The 25931-nt window shown below is 38.0% G+C and overlaps 1 protein-coding gene across 1 annotated transcript in view; it reads right to left on the bottom strand.

The window, feature by feature from the left end:
- Nucleotides 1–13376: 13376 nt before the first annotated feature.
- The window catches only part of TAFA1 (TAFA chemokine like family member 1), a 511119-nt gene continuing 498564 nt past the window's right edge, over nucleotides 13377–25931 (bottom strand). The window contains exons 4-5 of the mRNA XM_034997249.1: nucleotides 20338–20462; nucleotides 13377–14520 (exon numbers count right to left, since the gene is read on the bottom strand). Coding sequence (XP_034853140.1) covers nucleotides 14503–14520; nucleotides 20338–20462 — 143 coding nt within the window. The 3' untranslated portion in view covers nucleotides 13377–14502. The remainder of the gene's footprint in view (nucleotides 14521–20337; nucleotides 20463–25931) is intronic.

The following is a 25931-nucleotide window of genomic DNA, read 5'->3' on the forward strand; positions in this document are numbered from 1 at the left end:
TCAGATCTGATATATCATCATAGCTCTACCATCAAGAAGCCCTGGTGACCTTAGCAGAATTTCATTTATCTGGGCTGTGTGTCTTCTACTATTCAACATGGTTACCACCAGGTGCTGTCTGAGAGCCCACCCCCAACATTACTATGACTGTGGACGAGTCCAAATGAGAGAAATGAGAGAAAGAGTGTAGCGCTTTGTAAAGCACTCTACAAAGGGAAGGAGCTCTTAATCTGCTGCTCCAGAAGCTCTTGGAATTCCTACTGAAACTCCTTTCTGGTTTGCCTTTACAAGTCCCTAAAAAGACATCGGTAAGTTTCAAATGGCCAAAGAGGGGGCAATTTGAGCTTCAGTAAGGATAATACATGCAAAGAATTAAAAGACATCAAATATTTGACTTCCACAAAGTCAAAATGATACCAAAAAATGCACTGGTCACTTCGGAGGATGCTGGCAAAACATCTCAATATTTGAAAGCTGACAAACAAAGAGAATCAACCATTTATCATGCCTTCTTATGAAATCTGTACCTCTAGATAGTGATGAAGAAAAATTCCTTTTTAGACAAGTATTCTAGTTAATAAAGAAGGAATAATAGAATTAAAAATATCACTATTTGTAACTGCTAAGAAATTAAGGAATGAGTAGTGATCATCAGTGGCTAGTAATCAATCATTGATGATCAATGACATCACAAAAAGAGGCAACCAGACATTATGTGCCTCCTGATGAAAGTAGACATCCTTGCTGAAGAAGTCTTACCTGAACAAAGAAAGAATAAAAAAATACAATGTGAATCTGATCCAGCCTCTTGATGTAATTTCTAACTTACAGGAAATTCAAGGGACATGGTCATTTTAAACAATACTATGGAGATGTAGTCCACAAAGTGAAGAAGATTTGGGAAGATTCTACAGGACAGAGGCAATCCACTGTTTAAAATTTTCTTTCGGGAAAAAAAAAGCAAGACAGAAGGGAAAACTACAAGACTTAGGAAAGATATCAATCTGCTGTTATTTATGGAACTCACATCCATATTTGGATCCTGACTCAAGCAATTTTCTAAAAAATTATAAGACAGTCAGGAAAGCACAGGTAACACTGATTTGGCATTTGGTGATATTAATGATTCATTGTTAATTATTTATTAGTTTTGATAATCATATTGTGATTATGTTTTTTAAAAGATGCCTTATCTTTTACGGTCTGATATATTTATGGATGAGATAATAATGAGTTGCTTCAAAATAATCTGGGGTGGGGGGTGTTGGTGGGCATGTGGCTAAAAAAAAGATGGGCTATGTATTAGTATTTGTTCAAGCTAGCTTATGGGTAAACAAGTTTTCACTATACTGTTCTATCTATTTTTGCTTATGCTTGAAATTTTCTATAATAAAAAGTTAAAAAAGAAAAAAAAACTTGCTCCAGCATGCAACAAGTAATGGACCTCCACATCCTCATGCATGTTCAGGGACTGTGGCCTTAGAGCGGGCAGTTCTCAGAGCAGACAGAGTAGGGGGAGGGCCTCAAAGACTCACTTTTCTATCAAATGCTTATATTAGGTTTTGAGTTACCAACGCTGAAACCCATAGAACTTCAAAGCCCCCTCTGTAAAATCCATGTCTTACACTTACACATGTCTCAAATGTCACCGAAATCTGTTAAATATCTCAGAAGTTATACAACCAACATAATGACCACTGTTTCCTTTCTAATTGGAAGGCGATCTCCAATAGACTTTTAGCCTAACTTGAGTTTTTCTAAAAATATGTTGGATCTGACCCAAACCTATTATGCTTCTTAGATACAACCTTGAATAAATGTGAACATAAAGCTAGATTTCACTTAATTCAAGGAGATAATTAATTTTATGTTCAGATTAAAACATTTGACAAAAAGTTTTTATTTCCAGTGGTAGAATTTGCCGAGTTCATGTTAGGAAGCCAAATGGAATGAGCCTAAAAAATACAAGGTATGTCTCTAATCCTATTCTGGCATTTCAAAATCCTCTTTGGCATTTAGGACATTTTTGAATAAAATGCCTTCATTTCTCATCTCTTTGAGACTACAGTCAATGTGTGAGCTGAATAATTATTTCATCAAAAATCCCACCTCATAAGAGGCAATGGTTCATGGGAGTCTGCAGAAGGCATGCTCCCAGTGATATCGGCCAGTGACCAGCAGGCTGGGTATTATTTTTGAGAAAGTCTGGTTGCATTGCCCACCTTTTCTATGTTACCCTGGGGGCATATTTTATTTTGAAAAAGACTATAAATAAAAATAAAGTATTTTGAGAATTTCTGACTCTCCTCAAAATCATTAGAGACGTCCTTGTGTGTACCAAAACTTGGTTTAGGAATCACCGACTTAGATCCCGGTTTTAAGCCTCTAGCACTTGGAAGGAGCCAATTCAAGAATAGAAAAACTGAAAAGATTCTTGGCTGCTTTTTGTGATGCCAGCAGCCCATGATGCTGCCTCACCCCTGCAAGCAGTCAGCTACTCAGTTGCACAGTTGAAGCCCTTCCCATGCCTTGAGGCTCTTTTAACTGCTGGGTTAAATGGAGAAAAACAAGCAAGAATAAAAAATCTTTGAGAAACATGAAAAAGTCCTAAATAGCTTGGAAGCTTTTTTTGTTTTGTTTTGTTTTTGCTTTTCACTCTCTACCTCAAAGCACCACAGAACTATACAGTTGTTAAACTCCTTCTAAGAAACATATCATTACTGATTCTTAAGAGACGCTGCAAATTCTGAGAAATACCGCACATCTGAATAATTTGTTTTTAGGAAAAAAATCCAAACAGAAACCTGCACACATTTCCCGGGTCACTGGACAGGAGTATATTCTGCCCTGCTATCTTAAAAGTTGGGTGGAATAGGAAGGAGAAGCAGGTGAAAGGACCAACAGATGCAGCTTGAACAGGCATTGAAGTGGTCTCTAAGTGGTGGTAAGTGCTACCAGTCAGATGGAAATCCGGCAAAGCGTGGTGACAAGTATTTATACGTCATAATTATTTTTTCATGCTTTTACAACTGTCATTCTCAGCAAGAGCCATACCTTACCCTCACGGGCCATGTGGAAATTTGTGCAGTGATTTCTTGATTGCCATAGGGGTTGTGGGCTGCTACTCCTATGTGGTGAGCAGGGACAGACGCTAGAAGCCTGACATGCCTGAGATGTTTCTGCTCAGGGCAGAATTATTGTCTCAAAGAATTATTAATGTCGCAGTGAACATTAGTGTAAGTGAAAATTCTGTTTTAAGTGATCTGAGCACGGAAGTAAACTCAGATATAAAAAGAGAAATTTTTGCATGCTTTTGAAACCTGAGGCATAATTAACATTCCATAAAATTCAACCTTTTAAAGATTTTTTAAAAATTTATTTATTTATTTTGAGAGAGAGAGAGAAAGCACAAGCAGGGGAAGCGGCAGAGGGAGAGGGAGAAGCAGGTCCCCACTGAGCAGGGAGCCCAATGTAGGGCTCGATCCCAGGACCCCTGGATCACGACCTGAGCCAAAGGCAAGATGCTTAACTGACTGAGTCACTCAGGAGCCCCAAAATTCACCCTTTTAAAGCAGTGTACAAGTCAATGGTTTTTAGTATATTCAAAAGCTTGTGTATCTAGACGACAGTTACACTTGTGGTGATTGGAGCATAATATTTAGAGATGTTGAATCACTATGTTGTATACGTGAAACTAATGTAACATTGTGTGTCCACTATGCTAAAAAAAAAAAAAAAAGGAAGAAAGAAAAGAGAAAGGTTGCGTATTGCACTATCTAGTTCCAGACAATTTTCATCAGCCCCAAACAACCAACTAGCCATCACTCTCCCCTCCCCCTTCCCTCCAGCCCATGGAAACCAACCAACCTCCTTTCTGTCTCTAGAGACTTGTCTACTCCGGACATTTCATATAAATAGAATCATAGGATACGTGACCTTTGGTGTCTGGTTTCTTTGATTTAGCACAGTGTTTTCAAAGTTCACCCATGTTGGAACATATATCAGCACTACATTCCTTTTTATGGTTCAATGATATTCTGTTGTATAGATGAGCCACGTTTTGTTTTATCCATTCATCAAGTGATGGACATCTGTGCGGGCATGATTTTGATATACACTAAAATTATTCAGGAGTGTAACTGACATGTACATGGGGAAAGATTGTCCTGGTTTGTTCTGAACTTGACCAAGAATTAGTTACCATTTTAGAAAAATCATATTAGTAATAGGAACATGGATTATGGATTTGAATCAGCAACAAACCCATTTGCTTCAGTTTTTATTTACAGATGTCACATTCTTGACTTTATGTAAATACACCTTTTCTATTATTTCGTCTGTATTTTAAAATATTTGTACACACACACTTTTGCTTAGTCTGTAATTTAAAATATAATACATCAACAGTATCTGAATAAATTTTACTTCTCTTAAATCCAAATTTAGTCATTATAAATGTGTTCAAATCTTTAGAATTTCATTGTCTTCTAACATTATGTTTCAGAGCACTTACAGATTAAAATAAATATTATTTTATTATAAGTCAATTTTCTTGTAGTTCTCTTTTATATTATACTTGTGAATTACATTAATTTTTTGGAATTACATGTATAGGGAAGTTATATTATTCATGAATTTCATTTCAGGAGGCTTAGATGATGTCTGAAGGGGGCATTGGATCTTGCAGGGTTGACAATCATTGTATTAGGGCAAAATTATAAAGAGATTATTTTGTAGGGTGATGTCCCTCAGGCATAAGCCCCACAATTCTTTGATGGCATTTGCATGCATGCCGTATTATTCAGCACTTTGGGGTATTTGGGGTTGTTGGACCCTGGGTAAATGTGCCACAATGAAAACTTAATTAACAATGGATGTGGCACCTCTGAGTTAGCACTGACCTTTCCCATTTAGCAATTTTCTTCCAAAAAAACACTTCCTCCCAGAGCAAAGGAATATCTGATGGTCTTTTATTTAGACATTCCTGGAAAGAGCGCTGAGATCATAAGCAGCATGTTAGAATGGGAAAGTGAAATAGAGTTGAGAGACTTCTGTCCAGATAAATTTTCATGTATTGAGTATCCCACTACTCATATGTGTTATTGCCTCTGAAATTATGGTATATAATGAGATGATAACTATAATCTGCCAAACCATTGTAAAGGTAGTGGAGACATCCCTGGCTAAAATATTGAGTGACTTGTTCAGTTTTACATCTTCACACCAATTCCTGCCTTTAACCATTTTGGGTTTTGGCGGATTTGTTTTTGGTCTGCTTCCCCACTATCAAACTTCTGCCTGGTTCATCCTTGCAGTTGAGGTTATACCTGACTGAACTTTTGGCCCATCTCCCTAACAAAGGGCTGCTGGTTTCTTAGAAAATTCCTCCGTCTCCAAGTCATTTCCATCATCACCTCATCATTGCTGTAACCGGCTGGTTAGCGATGGAACAGACTTGCTTGCTAACCGATTGCTTTGAAGAAAATGATGCCTATGAAACTGGGAAGGAGGATCTGTTTTTGCTGGTGAGCAATACCTCGGGGGCAGTTAAGGGACATCTGTACATCCAAACCAAGCAATCTGGATATAGGCCGTGTGAGTTGTTCTTGAGAACGTAAGAATTTCTTGCATCATAAGAATCTGATATTACCAATGATCTCCAATTCCATTTTTACTCTACTGATAAGAAAGCAGACTCAGATTGTCACAAATTCTGAGAAGTATAAGATTGTTTAGGCATGAATCCTCCTACAGAACTCCCAAGAGTTCTCGTCTGTTTGAACACCCTTCACAACAAGCAAATCACTACTTACTGTGAAAAACCTGTTGGGTAAATTGTTCTTATTTTAACTGAAATATATTTAGTTATATATCCACACACTCTGGGACACCTGGGTGGCTCAGTCGGTTAAGCATCTGACTTTGGCTTAGGTCATGATCTCAAGGTCCTGGGATCAGCCCTGCTCAGTGGGGAGTCCAATTATCCTTCTCCTTCTGCTCTTCCCCCCAACTCATGGGTTCTCTCTCTCAAATAAATAAATAAAATCTTAAAAAAAATAAATTCCACATACTCTTTAGAAACTAATTTTATCCCTTTTCTAAATGACAGAACTTCCACCATTTAAATACACCTTTCATTCTTGATCTGCTTATTCTTTCTCACAAATCTAAATAGCATGTCCTTCAACTGTTTCTAACCATCAAAACTGCTTTCCTCTGCCTGCCTATTTGCTTGAACTTGATTTAACCATCCTACATTCTCAATGACCACTTCGACTGCAGACCACCTGCAAGATCGGCCTGCATGCTGTGTCAATACCCTCTTCCACGTGGTTCGTAATAAAACAAGGCACAGGACACAGCCAGGACAGAACTCACTTTTCTGCTACTAGGAATATTTCTCCAGGATACAATCATTCCATGAATTAGGAACATTTGAATATGGCTATTCATTGTGGTTATGAGCCCATGTGAATTTTTCCTATCATCCAGCCTTTTCCATAATAGACTAAGATTCAGCAAAGTTTATAAAGGGCCCAGTAGTAAATATTTTAGACTTGCTGATCCATAAGATCTCTGCTGCAGCAACTATTCAACTGCTGTTGTAGCTCAAGTGCAGCTACAGCCAATATGTAAATGTGGCTGTGTTACAATAAAACTTTATTTACAAAAACAGACAGTGGGACAGATTTACTCTAGGGCCATAGTTTGCCAATTCTTGGCCAAGAACTCATACCTTGCTGAAGTCTGGACATACTATGTTCATCAATGTCTTAAAATCTTTCAGACTAGTTAAAGAAAACAGGCCAGTGAAAAAGGTGCCTGGCATGACTTTTTTCCTGGTGAATGCAAGTTGGCTCCTGGTGATCACTGCTTGCCTAATTATTCACAGAAATCCCTTAAATCATCTACTGTATAATCTTGCCCTGGGCTAGCCTCAGGGTCACTGGTCTATACTTTTAAGAATTCACTTCTTCTTTTCAACAACTGTAGCTATACTTAACCAATACTAGACTTCGGGTGCCTCTCTCAGATACCTCAAAATTCCCTGTCAGTGCTGTGGTCATTTTTTGATAGTCTGGTGATTTGAAAGCTTTGTGATTTCTTTCACAGAGGTGGTAATATGCTGGAGCCAGCTCTCATTGGCTGTGGGAGTCAACGGTGCACATCTCTTCCCTACTTCACATTGGCAGCTTGAAATCAGCTGTGGTGGGAGTATTTACACTAAAGAAATCAATAAATTGTACAAAGCAGAGCTATCCCCCTCCCCTGATCACTGCTTGAACCACTTGAACCACTGAGGAGAGCTAGAGGCTATCTTGAGTTTACTTCTTTCTGAACTATATTCCTTTCAGATGTTTTAGGCAGGAGATAGTTTTCATTAACATAGGAAAAAGAAAAGAGAAATAAAACAGTTGCTTGGGAAAAACCTGAATTCTCTATCACCTGTACATTCCTGGCTTTAGGCAGATTTGTCCTACTTGCTTTGAACATAGATGCTTTTTAGGATGACCTTACTATTTCTGGAAGTCAATTTTAGTCTTTAATTCATTTAGCCTTCATAATGATACTGTTAGAGGTCTCTGTCATTCTTATACAGTCTTTCCTGATTATGTGACTTTCCTAGATCTTTCACTTATGCCCTTTAAATTTCCACACTGGTCCTTTAGGCCACCATTTTCTCCTATTGGGATGATTTGGTATTGTCTACACAGAATGTCATTTCTGAGAACCGCTTCAAGAGTGTTAATGATTCCCTAAATGAGGACTAGAGATTAGGGTTCTTCGCTACATTTTCTAGAATGCCATACTAGTTTTACCATTTGGTGAAAGAAGATACTAGGATTAGAGACAAATTTGAAATTGTCTCATTAGAGAAATTTTGCTCTAACTACTCTGCTTTGATAACAAACTAAAAGAGACTTTCTCTCAGGCTTACAAACACACAGAAGTCCCCCGTGGCTAAGGGCTTCGCCTATACTAATCTGTCCACCTGCAACACCCACCCTGCTCACCCTCACTCCCCGTTTGGCTCTCTGCATGGCTGTTTCCTGCTACCCTCTAGTTCTTAGACTAAATTCCACCTCCTCCAAGAGACACTCCCCTCTTATCCTTCCACAAGCTCATGTTTCTCTCCCATTATTTATTTTTGTGGCTCCTTTTGTATTTATCATGATTTATAATTACTTATTCACTGTTTTTTGTCTGTTTCCCCTAGAATAATGTAAAATCTGAAATCATCTTCAGTATCTAGTACTGTGCGTGACATGTAGTAACATGTACTTGGTAATCGAATGAACGAGTGAATGAATGAATGAAAGCAGTATCTACCAGTGTGGTAGCTATAAGAGTGGACAATGAAAGGTCATACCTCTGTCGTAACAAGAGTCACATAAGAATCTGCTAGGACAATAGCCTGAATGACAAGAGGCTGGATGTAGGGAAAAAGTAGCCAGGTAATAACACTGTGTGCAGTTGCTGAAAATTGCCTTACACAGCAGATAGATCAGGTCATCAGTGCTTCAAGTTCTGGATGAACATTCTGGACACCAGCAAGGTGCCTTCTCCAACATGCATTACTTGCTTGTGCCAACACCAACGCTTGAATGTAAGTTATACTGGCTTAAAAACATTAGCAATGGTAATGGCAAATGGCAAATCCTACAAAGTTGAGCAAGATCAGTCTAGTCCTAGAGCTTTCTAGAAAGAGAATATGAAATCATATTTTGGCTGTTAGTTACCTAAGTTTGATTTTGTTTTGTTTTGTTTTGCTTTGAGTGGGGCTAGCATTGACACAGGGAGCATCTAGGTGACACACAATCATAGGAATCTGAGAAGAAGAGCACAACAACCACAGCTTACCTGCTGCTTTGCATTTATAAAATATTTCCATTTTCTCTATTTCCCTCATCCTCCCATAACCTTTAAACTTTGTGCATGATCTCCATTTTATAGACATGAAAACTCAGAGGGTTCAGGCTTTTCTCGGTTATAAGTGGAAAACAAGGACTTGAATCTTTGCAGGGGAAGCTTTTCTGGCTTACAGTCTTAGGGTTCTTTTCAATGGATACAATGTGAAAGAGAGAAGAAGAAATGTGTCAGTGCGGAGGTGAATGGCAGGGATAGGGGAGGGGTGAGAAACTTTGAGAGCTTCTAAATCTGGAGGAGGATCCAGATCAGGGGACAAAGAAATCAAGAATCTGCATGTATGGGAGGGTATGTGTGGAACATGGAAGCAGAGAGGAGGTCATTCTGATCGGACAGCCAGTTCGTAACATTCTTTAAAATAAATGTACAAGCTTCTCATATCTATTAGCACCAACTGATGGGTTCTGCTGACTTTATACTGCCCCCTTCCAGTCCCTAAATTTTGCTCCCACACCAGCTCGTGACCCCCAGGTTGGAATTTACAGAACTTCAATCAATCAACTCCATTCTAGCCAGTGGTTGACCCCTTTTTGCAACCGTGGCAAGTTCCCCAATCGAGGACAGTTGAGGTCTGTTGCTGCACCCACAGTATTCTCAGTGGAAAAGTAAGACAATCTGCAGGTTAAGTGCAATGAACTTCAAACAAGCTCTAACTCCATTGCTTTTTCTACCACCGGAGGATGGGCACAAGGATGCAAATCCATGAGAATAATGTAATTTTAGGCCAGACTTGTAAACTGGTATTTCATGGACAGAACAGAGTCATTAGTCCTTTTCTTTTAATGAAAATTCAATGGGTTGGAGAATTCATACAAGCCTCTAAGTTTCTGGATTTTCCCAAAACAACAACAAGAATAACAACAACAACAACAAATAAAACAGAAGAACTGGGCCACCCTGGCTCCCTAAGTCTGGGACCAAATGCTGGCTGCTAGAACCCTGTCGTGTCAGGTCTCCAGCCTCATCACTGTGTGCCTAGGCTTTAACATGTGACCCTGGTTAACTAACTAGTGTTACCTGGCTAGTGCCTATAGGCACGTAAGTCTCTTGGGCCTTGTTTGAGAACTACCCTTAAGCCAATTATAATTCCTTTTAAGATGTATTTGCAGACTTGATTAATAGTAAGGAGTCACTTCCAGCCCACTCCATGATGTATGGCCACAGATCCATGTACCGTGGCTAAATGGTTGACAACCACTGTCTTTTTTTTTTTTTTTTAAGATTTTATTTATGTATTTGAGAGAGAGCACATAAGAATGGGGGAGCAGGGGGGGAGGGGAGGAGGGAGAGGGAGAAGCAGGTTACCCACTGGGGGCCCGATATGGGACTCGATCCTAGGATCCTGGAATCATGACCTCAGCTGAAGGCAGACGTGAGCTGAAAGCAGACGTTTAACAGACTGAGCCACTCAGGCTCCCGACAGCCACTATCTTAAGGCAAGTCTGGTCCCAGATTTTCCTCGGCACGTGCATGTGAGTCTACTCTCTGAACAGGTGGGAATTAGGGCTGCATATACACTGCCTGGTCTATAAACACAGTCACTTATGGCTGGGGTCCTGGCTTTCATGTTTGATAATTATTATTTTTTTAAATAATGCATCTAGCTGCCAAAACAAATAAATGAGAGCTTAACACCTGGGAAAAAGTGAAGCAAATTAAATAATGAATAAATAAATAAATGAGAGCCACTCGCAGACCAATGATGTGAGAGCATGCCACCACATCTCCTGATACGTCCCTAAGAGCTTTACAAGGAAAAAACCCCCGCCTATTCAACCTAAACATTTTAAATCTTTAACAGGAGATATGTGTGTGTGTGTGTACGTGCACATGCAATTAATGGTTTTCCATTTAATTTACTTTGAAGTGTGAACATGATTCTGCTTTATCACTTTGCATGATGCCCGTGGGCACTAGGCCATCTGATTCTACCACTGCTGTCACTAGTCCTGAGCCCTCACTTTTCTTAGTACGTCTTATATCTTGTTTTCTTATATTTATCCACTAGATGGAGGTGGCTTGAGCCCTAGAATTTACTAGACACTAAATCTTTTATTTGGAAAGCAGACAGCTCATGAAAAGGAAAATAGTTCACTTCTTTTTCAGGTAAACCTTAATAGATTTTGAAATGGAAGTGTCAAGCTTAATTAAAAGAAAAACTCATATTATGATATGCCATTTAAGCTTCCAGGATGGAGTGCGTATCCTATGGAGGTGAGGAATGTGTGGATCTCCTCATATAAACAATTTTTATACCCTTCATAACTTACATCAGTGACAATGTCAAGGTAGCATAATACACTGCCCTATATAAAACCATTGCTTTGCGAAAGTTACACTGGATTTGATCAGAAAATGATGTTGAATTGTGTGTTGGTAAAAACATTCTTCATCATTCGATAACGGAAAAAAGCCCAGTAGTAAAACTTCTCAGTGTGCTTGCCAAATCCATTAAGAGATAAATCTAATCACACATACAAAAAAGTCAAGAAATAAGCTTTACCTAACTAAAAAATCTGTCTTATGAAATGAGCCATATTTTCCTTTTTACCCAGAGATGGGTTCTGGATAAAGCCCTTTCCATTTGCTCTAATTATGTTAGAACATTATTTATATCACACCTGAGGCACAAGCTCAAAAATCATTATTAGTCATACCACACCAAGCTCTTTATTACCAGCAATACATGATAAAAGTTTTTAAACAATAGATGTAGGCACGGGATAGCTACTGAATCCCCCTAACTGGGGTGGGTCCAATTTAAGTACAACTTGATGGTTCACACATTTGTATGAGGACCTTGATGAATCCAAATTGAATTTGATGACATTTACAAATATTTGCACTGTTTTATTGGATGGTTGCCTGATTCTGATGTGGTCTTTTCCCCCATTCTCTCTTCTTCTAGGTCTTTCCAAGGGAGGTTATTGCACGAAGTGATCACTAGGAAATGAACTGACAGACCTGGGCCTCTAGACTCTTTCATTGACTTACAGGCTCTGGTTACAGAACAGGAGAAACTGTGAGCCCCACATATTGTAAATTGTGAGAAGGGTTTGTATGCATGAGTCCATAGAAAAGAGAATATTCTTTTTTCTTCCCATTGGATTTTCATTTAGGACTAATGCTTTTTTTTAAAAGGGTATTCCAGGAAACATTCATCTCCTAGAAAAAGCCACATGATCAGGGAATTTGGGGGCAATAATAGTGCTTGTAGAATTTTTAATGACAAACATCTCATATTAGTTAATCTTATTTAAGAATCTTAGGAGATTTTATATAAAAATCCAGATTTCTGGTTCTATTGAAAAAAACTGAAGATGTGACAAGGCAGCGAATATGTCCTCACACAAATAATTTCTTGCAGTTTCTCATTAGGCAGGGATGTACTGTCCATTTGTCAAGTAACCACCTTACATGTCTGGATTCTGGAAGTTCTTGACTTGGCAACCCATGTTTTAGTCTTTCTTGAAGACATACATCACTTCTGGTGTATTAAAGGCTCTGAAAATTTCCTCGGTAAATATTTCTGTTTTATTTTATTTAAAAACTTTTTCCCAATGTATTTGATTATGGAAGTTTTTTCCTCCCCATTTGGGGAAGTACTATTCCAGATAATTCTTTGCATTCATGATTTCAGGTTTTACTCTGAAGTTTACAGGTGAAAGTCAATTGCTAATATATTACTTGGTACATGAATATGGACCATAAATTCAAGGGATTCTGATTTGGTTATATGAATTTTATGCTATCTTCTGGCAAATATTTGTGAAAGTATTTGGAAAGCCTAGATTTTGCAATTAGGGTTCCATTTCCATTTCTGGATGCTTTTTATAGGCATTTGAGATACAGAATCAATCTATCTGATTAGAGTATTTACATATTCAATCAGACTTCAAGCTATATTGGTAGACATGAAGGAACCTCTAGATTTTACCTGAGGTTTAACTTTAAAAATCCACACTAGGGGACCACTTGTGCTGGTGATGTAATAAGAGGCCCTAACAACATGTATTCTAGAGAAAAGGCTTTGGAGAAAAAACAGATATACTTGAAATATGCTAGGTTAAGTAACTGGAATGTATAGTACTATTATGCTATCCCAGGTAGATAATAGATATTTCTTTTCTATAATCATCATCTGAGTAACTTTTAACAAGAGAAGATGGACAGAAGTTTCTTTTTTAGAAGTGAGCCCCATATGTCTCATCTAAGTGGCCAGTACAGAAACCCTGTAATGGGATTTGACATTTCATTTTGTGGGCTAAGAACACAGCAGTTATAGTAATGAATTTCTGATTTTCAAAATACTGGGATTAGAAATACTGGCAGCAAAGACCTCATGGAAAAAAATTCTGGCTGACTACAAGTCTCTAAGCAGGGTGTTCTCTGGATTTGGCTAAAGCTGACTCAGGACAAATACATGGCAAATAAAGAGGACAGGTAGGTTTAGAAAGAAGTTATTTACCACTTTAATAGGGCTGTCCAGCATTTGGTCACATAGATCATTCTGAAACCTAATTGCTTTAATGGCCTTCCTGAATCTTCAGATTCAGAAGAGATCTGAATACTCTTGGAAAAAGCAAATCAAACATAGAAAGAGGTGCCATGATAAGACTTGTGGCTACAGCACTATGTACTTAATGATGCCAGGCTTTGGATTTAATCGGAGGATATTTCTTCAGTCTAGGACAGCTATACCAAGCCTTAAGACATTGTATTTACAGAACTTATTAACACAGGGATCCATATTCTACCATAATTTTGCCAGAGTCTTAATAGCATGGTGGAGTAGCTCCCTCAAGAATCCTCATTGTCTTATCTGTGGAAAAGCTAGTAGTTCTAAAAATACTTTCCTGGAAGAGGTTAGAATGGTTATTATATATCAATTGAATATAAAGTATGGTTATGTAAGCCAGGCTTGCATGCTAATATTGCACGGGTAGAAAGCAATAAAACAGGACGATGTGCTTCCTTGGGCCATCTGGTAGAAACGGAAGGAAGCTCTCAATTCAGTATGGTTATGATGCCTCAGATTCCAGGAGTCCACCTGTAGCTGGCCTTCCAGTGTGAGTGCCATGTTGAAATTTCAAAAGGGGCACATGTCTTCTTCCTTGCCAGTAAAAAAAGAAACTGCGACAAAACAAAACAAAACATCCAAACTCAAAGAGGTACACCAGCCGTCTCAACCTGTGGCATTGTTCATTTCTTGAAGAGAATATATAATATTTCAAAATATTATGTATATACATATATTTAAAATGGTACAAAGTAACTATAGATCCAAATTAGAAGATAGTTGATCGTTCTTCGTAATCCCAAAAATTTTCATTGAGAAAACCGTTTTTGTTTTTGTTTTTTTTAAACCCACTTTCCATGGTGCTGCCAAAAGCGCGGGGTCTTCTCACTATAGGATACTTTGTGACACACAGTAAAAGCACTGTGATTATCTGGTAACCAGTCAAAGTGCAAATAAGAAATCCATTTGGCTTGTAATGTGTAAGATGTTTTAAATTCTTAAAATTTATTTTCCGCAGAGGTGATTTTCCTTTGCTACTATAACAAATGCTTCCGTTAGGTTCTTGGGTGAATCTGAAACCAAAGAAAGAAAGAAATTTCAGGGAGAAAAGAACAAAATGAAGGCATAAAGAAAGGTGAATAGGCAGAAAATGAGGACATCTTGAATTTATAGTACGTTGCTTCTTTCAAGTGCTCTGAAGCCAAAAATGTTAATCTAGAGCCGTAGTTCTCAAATGGTGATCAAAAAGCACACTGACAGGCCATCGTATTTTTTATCAATTCATTACTTTTATTTTGCCACAGCTGAGGAGATAGACTCTGGAGCAATGAATAACCATGACTGGCTTCATGGGCACATGATCTGTACAGTTGCCCAGAGTCCTGTGCTGAACAGGGCCCCACACTTCATTTAATGACCTGCTACTGCAGTCTTGAAATTATTACTAGGGGTGCCTGGGTGGCTCAGTCGGTTAAGCGACTGCCTTTGGCTCAGGTCATGATCCTGGAGTCCCAGGATCGAGTCCCGCATCGGGTCCCCTGCTCAGCGGGGAGTCTGCTTCTCCCTCTGACCCTCCTCCCTCTCGTGCTCTCTCTCATTCTCTCTCGCAAATAAATAAATAAAATCTTAAAAAAAAAAAAGAAATTATTACTAATTTTTGAACAAGAGGCCTGTGTTTTCATTCTTGCACTGGGCCCTTCAGAATATGTAGTTAGTCCGGTGTGTTTGATGAGAATTTGAACTGAGTAGGTCATTCCGTGGCCTTGTCAAGTTGACCTGCTGTAACATGTTAAAGGGGTGACATAAGGTAAAGTCACTGCCAGGATTAGAACACATTTTCTTAGGAACATAGGAGACCCTTGCAGGATGAGGAACTCTTCCTCCCAATGACATAGTACTCAAGGGCAACCAAGAGCATACTTCTACCACTACTGGTACCATTTAATATATTTGAATATGGTCCCAAAGACTCTAATGTTCAAAAGGATGCATGCACAGAGAGTCACTGGTTTGGGGCAGAAATGATGATTCTAAGAGAGTTGAAGGTTCTACTTTAGAGTTCTAGGACATAGGCATTTTTCTTCATCATCTCTTAGTTCTTTATAGTCTTAGGAATTGAGTGTTCTGAGTCCAGGCGTGGAGTCCGTGAAAAGGTTTCAGGGTTGGGTGGGAACAGTAATAAAAGTTTGCTTTCAAAAGTTGGTTGTGCCCAGGGCAGCATGTATGAGAAATCTTCACACATTTATTTTTTTATCCTCTCCATATGAATAACAGATTCTTCCAAACTTTGGTTTCCTACATTCTAGTAGTGTTTATCACCTTCTGTTTCCACTGTCTTCTTCTTCATCAAAAGGAGGGAGAAAGTGACATTTACAAAACTGAATTGGAATTGCCTTTCTATCGACTTGCCATTCTCACCCCCATGGTACCCCCCAACTTTAGGCCCTACCCTTCATGGAAGAATAGGAGATGGGTCATATCTACCATCACATCCCTAAAACCTTAATACACTAACTTTAGATAGAAGAGGCTTAAATATATTTGTTGGTTAAAGAAATGAATGAGTTCACTCTAACCCAGGGGCAATTTTAACAGCATAAATTGATTTATTTTTCCTTCTTGCCATTTCCAAATCCACCTCCCCCTGCACTGCTCCACATTCCTACCCTTCTCTCTTAAAGGTAGTTCATGCAAAATGGTCTGGACATCAGGATTGTAAAGGCTTTCATAACACTTCAGACCAGGTGGAAATTTTGAGTGAATTTTGAATGATAAAGCTTGGATATGTCAAAGCTGGTACTTTACACTTCTCTAATATAAAAAACATTGGCTGATGAGAATGGATGGAGATATGCAGGGTCTGAGTCACTATTAGGAGGATGGGCCCAGGAAGGTGTGGACAAATGACTGTAGTGGATTTGTGTAAAACATCAATTTGACAAGATAGCCATTGTGTTTAGGTATGCAGTCTGAGGTCTGCTAACTCACCCTTTTAGGGAAGGCAACTTGACTCCACCTTGTGGAAATCTAACTGTTGATTTTCTCATTAGTCTGAAAGATACTAACGAAGTTGCCTGATATGTTCCCAGGTATTATACCAGATTATGTTCTACTATTTTAACCTGCTGATTTTTCCTTCCAAGCACCTTTAGTTTTCTCCTCATTTTATTCCCTTCCTCATTATGTCCCCAAACAACGAATGTTCACTTTTTACATGTGAATTTTTACAGCATTGTCAAACAACTTATTTTCTCCAGGGAGAAGTCTACCTTTCTAAATTAAGGCATCATTCCTGAATACACAGAGTATACATTTAGGGCTGAATGCATTGGATACAGCATCCCCAACTTTCTTTTTTTAAAATACATATACCATATTATACCTTATTATTTTGTATATATTAAATGTAATATTTATTATAGGGAATTAGCTCATCTGATTTTGGAGATTGGCAAATCCAGAATCTACAGAGCCAATTTTCCAATAGCGTCATCAACTTGCAAACTTAAGTTTTTGATATATATGTTTAAAGAAAAGAAATAAACCAATAGGTTTCTAAAACCATAAGAGAAGATCTCTTGTCACTATCAGGATTGGTGAGTCTTGCCACAGACTAACAACAAAGCAATTTAATGAAACAATTGAAGCAATGGTTAAGAGGGAATAGGGTTAAAATTTAGCCTTGACACTTCACCCAGATGTACCAGACTTCTCCCCAGGTGGGTTTCTGTCACCAGCTTTATTGTACCCCTTGCTAGGTTTTGGAAAACTTCTCAAGGGTAACTATTTTCTCTCTGTAAAATGACATTCAGGAAGCTTCCTCTTTTCCTTAGGTTTATTCTCCCCAATCTCCTGAAAGGGAAGCCTGTACCTGATTCTACTTATCTTTTCTCCTTCCTTCTGTAGTTTATATTATCACCTAGATCTAATTTTCTCAAGGCTTTCCTTCAGATTGTGGCCCGTTACCCTGGCTAGTTCCCATTCTGCTGTGTCTGGTCCTTTAAATGAAACATAATTAAAAAAACAAATAAAGAAAAAGAAAAAGAAAAAACAAAAAAAAAATAAATGAAACAATGAATTTCTACTCTCCATCCTCCTTAAAAAAATGAGCATCATGAAAGTCTGAATTAGATCACAGTTTGGAATATCTTTTGTTTATCTACATTTCACAGACTGCTGAGGATTTGGCTTGGGATGATAAGGTTTTGAAAAAAACCAAAAAAGGAAAAATGACATCTCGGACTCTATCTTGCAAATTTCTTCATATTGGAGTTACTTTTAAAAATTAACAGGAAACTCTCAGTTGCTATTAACAAGCTGGGCATGTTTCTTCTGTCTTTTTTGCTTTTATGTTTTCTTTTCTTTTTTTTTTTTTTTCCTGAGAGCACTCTCTTTGAATCAGTCTTACACATAAGAACCAGAGGTGATTTTCTTTATTTTTCTTCTTACTTTAAGAACTTGATTTTTTTTATCCTAAAGATTACTTCTTAGATAAGAACAGAACAATGAAAGCCTATGACTCATAATTAAAGTACATCTGTCTATTAAACTGTTTTTAAAAGTTAAACTGCCAGAGGCAATATTTGAAGTATGTAGGCGTATTTATACTCTGACAGGGAAAATCACATAGGGCGTACTAGAAAAATTAATATAAAACCTATTTTGGAGCATATCATCTAAGGACTGGTGTTGGCACGTCATTTATACAGAAGGGAAAGCGCCTGTACGTATCAGCTGGACTTAATTGTGCCTTTGTGTTTAAAAGTATGTATTTCACTGTGAATTTCTTTGTAAGGAAGTGGGGGAGAAAATTAAGTAAGTAATAGTGTCTGAGTCCTCTCAAGGTGTAAAAAAGTACAGCTTTTCCTCGTGTTTCCTTTAACCTTCTCTAAAGACAGTGTGGAGATTTATTAGTTGAGTGATATGTTGCTCACATGACTACAGAGCAATCTCTTGTTTCCTTGATTGAAATGGACACACACATTAGAACAGGTACATCCTCTGCTTTCAAACCAACTGCATGGGCGATTTATTTCTCTTGTACACTCAACTGTCTTGGTTGCATTTAGCCCACCCAGGACAGTAGCAAACACAGTGAGCTCCAGACTCTATTACTGTGATCAGACCTGCACTGTACTTCCGGGAGAACAGAAAATGTCTGGGAGATATTTACAATATGTTTTAAAATACACTCTACAGAGGCCAAATCAAAGAAAGTTACACAGTCATAAAAAGTAGCATTAACATTTCTGTGTTTTGTTTATTTATATTCTGTCTTCCAAAGAGTCTCCTAGTTGGTACCCTTGGAATTTCACATACTTAAATCCTGAAATAATTTGACTTGTATTATTGTTCTTTACTGAGTTTCAGGTCTGGAGGAACCATGAGAGCAGGCTTATGTTCAATAAAGGGAGATCAGTTATCATTTGAAAGAGGAAATGGAGATTTGGCAGAATAAAATATATTAGCAACCTGCTTGAAATAATGGTGATCAAATTCCAATCATACCGGCCGTGATTCAGAGTAGCAGAAAACCAACTTGTGAGGACATCTTCAGACTGTTTGGTCGTATTAGTTTCAGGCAAAATGTAACCAAAGGGAAACCTGAAATCCACTCTCCATCAGTTAATGAAGATGGTTTCTGGAGGTAAATGTCATGAACTGGATTCATTTTCGAATAATCTCTCCTGAGGGTGTTTCTTTACATTGAAATATGATAATCCATGCTGAGCATCTCAGGTGCATGAAAATACATGTTAACAAGCTAAGATGTTCAGGAACCTCTCCTGGCCACGAGCCAAGGAGGCATAGCCATTTACTGCTTATTGTAGTCAATACGGGCAACTAAATTTGATATGCAAAGAGTCTCTACTTATTTTATATATAAAATATGTTTTATAAGGTATTATGTTTTCTGCATCCCAAGGGTGCAAGTATCAGTTTTATTTCTTGAAAAGATAACACTGAGAAGAAAGATCAACTTAAAACTCATTATACAGGGGTGGGAGTCACAGATGTCGTTTTAAATTGGAGTCACCCTTTTGGAAGGCTACAAGTTCAACATGTTGGAATTTTTAACTAGTAGAGCTTGCTTTCAACAATACCCAATGCATTAAAATACATACACATGTAACAGGGCTCACGGTCACATGATATAGATATGTGTAACCCTACTGGTTGTAAAAATATTAACATAGTTCTGTAGTACATTTGAATAAATACTTTCTTAAGTGCTCTGAGTGCCACCCCCTCCCCCGATCTTCCCCCCTTTAGGACTCCCACACTTTCCTATGATCTAGTATTATAGGGTCAATGGCTGGCCTAGCGGGGCCTTTCCTATCTGCCATCACAACACCAATTCTGATGAGTTGGATGGCCTCACTATGCAGGTTGTTACATATTTTGAAGATAACTCCTTATTTTACCACAGAAACCAAGGAATGAAAATTCACATCACAAAAACCTTTCACTTCCTTAAAAGACCATCAAATAATTCTTTGAAAGACCTATAGAAAATGGCTGTACTTAAATGCAGTGCTTTTTAGCAAACCATCTGGATGAATTAGGCAAGACCCTTATTTTATAAGCTCTTTTGAGCACTATAGTTGTTGGCTGAATTATTTGAATAATTACTGTTCCTCTTCCTTTGGCTATGGCAACCCAGCCTTATTTATGAGCCAGTCACAGAAATACTGAACTGCTCACTATGGAAAAATCAAGTACAATCTCTAACTTGAGATTAACCGATATGAATGGTTAAGAATGTTTTCTGTCAGGGAAAAGGCTTTCTTGTCTCCTGTTCAAACCTTCTCTGGGGGCTGATTATAGAACACAAAGGTAAACAGTATGGTTGGTAACATGCATGAGACATTTGAAAGAAATAAACTTACTCTTGTAGTCTTAATTTTATTGCCTGTAGCGCACATCCATCCGGAATTATCAGGTAGCGTCTTACATTCTTCTCCCTCTAGACAAGGCTCCATCTCACACCACCATTTCCCAATCACTATGGAAGCTGCACAAAAACAAGAAACAAGGGTGTTTGCATTCATCCAAACAACTTGGGCATGGGTGCTGTGACCCTCTGGAAGTGTCAATTCTCTTTGAAGTACAGTAGTTTCTCTTTAAGCTTCTATGACTAGCTAAGAATTCTCTCTGAAGAAGAGTAATATTTTCATGTATCAGTCTTACATCACAAATATAATTTTATGCTGCCTGGTTTGATCAAGCAACATTTTGTCAAAAATCTCCTCAGACAATAAAAGATGAAAACATATGGATTGGGGAGACATACTTTTTGGAGGAAATTTTATGTTAGTTTTCACAAACCAAGGACCTGTACTATTTATTTGCAGGGAAGGGGACAAAAGTATTAACTGCTCTTCAGAATGACAGAGCTATTCCTTCAGAAAGCCCAGTTTATCCACCCAGCGTTAGGGTTTATCCCCCAGCCTAATGCCTTTGAGAAAAAACAAAATGAAAGCATGAAAGAAAACCTGCAAAATAAAAACTAAGAGTAATAATTAATAAAAGTATTTGTTTACAATCAAAGTTATATTTGATGTGAGCTGGGTTTCCTTTTGATGTTTGATGTGATGTGGCTGAAACTTTAGAAAGTTAAGCCTCTGATAAAAAAGCTTTACTTTTCAGGGTAATAGCAAAGATGACCAGAACACGAAGCTGGCAACGAATTTAGTGGATCTATTTATAGCACAGACTTGTTTTTGTTCTTACCAAAGAAAAGGTGTACACTTTTATAGTATTTTGAGTGCATGGGAGTTCACAAAAAAGTGGCTACACTTTTCCATTTTATTTTTGTTTTGATAATAAGATTTTATAAAATAGTGACTGGATGCACTCCACACAAATCAAGAAGCTCCACATCTTCCCTGATGCCTTCATGAGTGAAGAATTATTTCTGCCATCCCAAATTCTCAAAATGTCTGCCAGTGTCTCTTTCCAGCACTTTCCGATTGGCTGTTTTCATACTGGACGGGAACCCTAGTTCTGTAGATACTCACCCCTCATCCCCTTACCCCCCAAAGAAGAGTCCCCACCATGATGCTTCCTCCTCGCAAAGACAAAGAGGTCAGAGGACATCTGTTAACATCACAGAGGATTCATATTAAAACAGAATGGAGTGATACTCCCCCCTTGGCAAAGTGAAGCAGGAGTACATTGAAATTCCCCACCCATCGAGCATTAGGCATTCTGTAGAGGGATGACATTGCTAACTTACAAGCAGAATGGTTTAAACATCCGGCCATCTGCCTGCATTCAAGTTTTCCTCTTTCTACACTACCCTTACTTTGGACTTTCCCTCCTTTGGAATCCAGTGTATGGATTGCAAACTTTTGATATTATATGCAAAATCATGTCTACTCTATTATCCAGTCAATTTAAGGAATTTTCCAAGGGTAATTTTGCCTCTGTTTGATTCATACCCTATGTGTGGACCAGGCTGAATGACATAAAATAAATCTCCATTGGAATATAGCGTGCAAGTATAGCAAGTAAAATCTTGTAAATGGTCTATCCCTATGCAAAACAATGTGATATTTTGGTAAAACACAAAGTAGTAACAGAAGACACAAATCCTCCACAGGGTACAAAATGATTATGAGAGCTAAGAGTGTTTTTCTTTTCTTTTTTAAGATTTATTTATTTACTTGAGAGAGTGGGGGTGGGGGGAGAGGGAGAGAGAGAAAGCACGAGTGTGCAGGTACAAGTGGGGGAGGGGCAGAGGGAAAGAATCTCAAGCAGACTCCCGCTGAGCACAGAGCCTGATGTGGGGCTGGATCTCACAACCCAGGAGACCATGACCTGAGCAGAAACCAAGAGTCAGATACTTAACTGACTGAGCCACCCAGGTCCCCCTGGAGTGTTTTTCTTTTCAATAGCAGGGCTCTGTTGATGAGGATGTGGAATAGGGCCACATTCCAGTCATAGGTAAGGGAACTTACTTATGTGAATTAATAGGTGCCAATAGTAAATAAGAGATGCATGTATTTTGGCAGCAAGAAAAACACTTGTAGTGTTGAAAGGGGACAAAAATAAATTGTCAGGTTTCCGGTAACATAAGATAAAAGTCAGGGCTTGGCAGTGTTTATCGAGAGTCCACAATCTAAAGCTTCCTTTTGGCCGGCACTCAGTCAGCAACAGGCTGGTGACATTTGCCACACTTGTCCCCTGAAATCCCACCTAATATCTCACGATAGCTGCCCTGAATCGACACCAAGAATGGAAACCCTCTGATCTTAGCTCTGACGGGAAACTGCCTTTCTTGACAGTCTCCCATTTAGCGGTTGTGACATTTTTTTTTCCACAGAGGCACACAAATAATGAACAACTGGCAGGAAGGTCAGCTTTAGCATCTTTACTTCCTTCAGAAGGACACTGTGCCCTCTTCTTTAGGCTGCTCTCTGCCCTCTCCGAGCTGACCTACTTTGTTGCAAGCTAACAAAACAGTTTCTCTTTCTCTTAAGCGTTAATATCTTCTCAATGACAATGTAGACAATAGGAAAAAGAAGGCATCTCAAAACCCACAGATTACCTTTAATTCCAGGTAGTAAAGGTGCACTGGCTCACAGGTAAAAACAAAAGGCTTTCTAAGAATTAAAACAGCCCCAGACCCGCCTATAATCTCTAAAAATTCATATTACACTTGCTTCTCCTAATTAGAGTTTGATGCTTTGACATTACCCTCTCGTTTATTAGAATCTAGTTCATTATTCCGGTGTTGCTTTTCTAAAGATGCTATTAGGCTGATTTTGCTTCTGATTTATGCATTACACAGTCATTTTAATGTATATTACTTCATGTCCTAGGTCAAACTATAGTCTTTTTTCCTAATTTTTTTCATACACTCATATTTCCTGAAAAAACTTTAAGAAAATTCAGAGAGGATTTATAAATTTCTCCCTCTTCTCCCACACTGGAAACTACCTAAAACCTTCAGATTATTGAAAGAGGAATGATTGATTAGATTTAATACAGCGAGCTAATATGAATGTTACTTAACTGTTTTTATAATTCTTCTTATGAAGATACTTGTAATAAGAAAAATGTAAAAACAAATAATTGTAAATATCTTGAATTATAACGGTCAGTGCAGTAATAAAAATGACACCTGACATTTTTGATGGCCTCTTCTGTGTTAGGTACTTTAAATATATTATCTTAATTTTCATAGCAATCCTAAAGGTGGGGATTATTTTGAACTTATTGTATGGATGAAAAAACCGAAGGCCAGAGGGGTTAAATAACTTTGCCAAGCTTACACTGGTAGGAAGTGTAGGTATTAACACTAAAATGCAGATCTGCCTAATGATAAAATCTATGGTTTGCATCATATTAGTGCAAACTCATTCAAGTTTTGTGTTCAGGATTCACAGAACTCTTAAAAAGCATTTACTGACTGCTGAGTGAATGAATGAATTCTCTCTGGTGTATGATTATCGAAAATAAATTTCAAATAAACTCAAAACACGTGAGGCAAACACAAAACATTTAGTTTCTTATAAAATTAAGTTAATGTAAAAAAAATATTTTGGGTAAGAGCCAGTTTATATCACACTTGTTTCTTCCTAGACTGAGCTACATGTTGCTCGATTTTACTACTTATAGTGTTTTGGTAAAAAGTCCCAGTAGTGAACAATTTTTGAAGACACAAGAAATTTGTGAAGTAGATGACTAACTTCTATGAGGACTTTTTATCCCCTAGAAGAACTGAGTTAATTAAATATCAGCTGCAAAAACCAACCCTCTCTTATCTGTGGTGATTATGAAAGAGGCTCCTTTTTACCCTGGAGTTCTGGAATTTGCCTTATGAATGTGTCATGCTCAGGAAAATATCTGAGCTTCAACTTTTCCAAGAATGTTCATCTTTCCTTGAGAGATTTTTAAAATCACTAAAGCTACTTTAATCATGAGTTTTGATTTCACCCTTATACCAGGTCATGTTGCTACAGAGCAAAGAGAGACTGTCAAAGGAGAATCAATCCCTCTTTCAGTGATAAATCTTAAATAGACCAGAAATCCTTTTGTTGTTGTTGTTATTACTGTTTACTTTGAGGCATTTTCCCATGTAAAGAGAACAAGGTACTGATAAGCAATGGACTTAAGAAATACAGCACATATGCATTATCTTGTTGAGGAGGTACAGTCCCTGTTCATCATTTCAATAGACAATATTTGGGTCTCAACTCAGTAAAAGTTCTTTGCACACTTTCTGTAGTCAAAGGACTACCTGATTTAGTGAGATGGATAAAATAATGAACATGACATAGTTCTTGCCCTGAGAGCTTACAGCTCAGCTCAGTTTCTCAACATGGGCACGATTGGCATTTTGGCATGAATTACTGTAAGGGGGTATAAATGAGCAAAGTGCTTGCTTGGCAGTAAGTACATTATTGTACTAGAAGAGTAGGCTCACACTGGGGAGTGGGAAGAGAAAATCTTAATAAGATTGTAGAAGTTCTTGAAAGCATGAAGCTCAGTCCCCCCACCCCCATAAAGAAATGGTAAGTCACTGAATATTCTAGATCCTGTGTGCAAATGGAAGACACGATTATCAGGGTGGTTGGGAAAGATGTATTTGGCAGTGATGTTCAAGATGGAAGAAGGAGGAAGCAAGCAGCTGAAATGCTACATAAACATGGCAGCATTCACACAGAAGGGATAGGCATTGATTTTGGTTGCCTACTCCAGAATTGTGAAGAAGGGCAGAGCTGAAAGTGATGTTAGGAACAACTGAGGAAACTATATGGCCAATAACTCAACTACATCAACTGTAACCCTCACTACATTGGTCTAGAATTACTAGCTCATGTACCTGCCTATTCACCAGGCAATGTGCTTCTGGAGTGCAGGGATCCTACTGCATTCATCTTTGAATGGCATGGAGTAACTCAAGACAGGTTTAGAATTTATAAATGAGTGAATTAAAAAAAAAGAAATAGAGAAAAAGAAAAAAAATAGTGCTTATATCAAAAGATTGGGAGAATTTCATGAGAAAGTACATTCAAAGCAATGAATATAAATATAATATAATAATTATAAATATGTTCAAAACATATTTATAAGCAACTTTTTAAATAAAGATTTATTTATTTAGAGAGAGAGAGAGAGTGGGGTGGGAGGGGTAGGATGGACAGAGGGAGAGGGAGAGAGAGACTCTGTGTTGAGCGCGGAGCCCGATGTGGGGTTCAATCTCACAACCCTGAGATCACGACCTGAGCAGAAACTGAGTTGGACACTCAACATACTGCGCCACCCACACACCCCTTATAAGCAACATTTGAGTCACATGCACATGTATATATCTTTTGAGTACTAGCTCTTTGTGTTCTTACAGTTTAGAAATGGCTCTCTAGAGGAATATATTTGTACACAAGTATTTTCCCAATGTTAAAAAATACTTTGTGAGGTTATTATTAAATTCTATACATAGTTTTTGCTAAAATTGCTACAGATTTATCATAAT

The sequence above is a fragment of the Mirounga leonina genome, unplaced genomic scaffold, assembly GCF_011800145.1.
Source record: "Mirounga leonina isolate KUSES-001 unplaced genomic scaffold, KU_Mleo_1.0 Mir_94, whole genome shotgun sequence".
NCBI lineage: Eukaryota > Metazoa > Chordata > Mammalia > Carnivora > Phocidae > Mirounga > Mirounga leonina.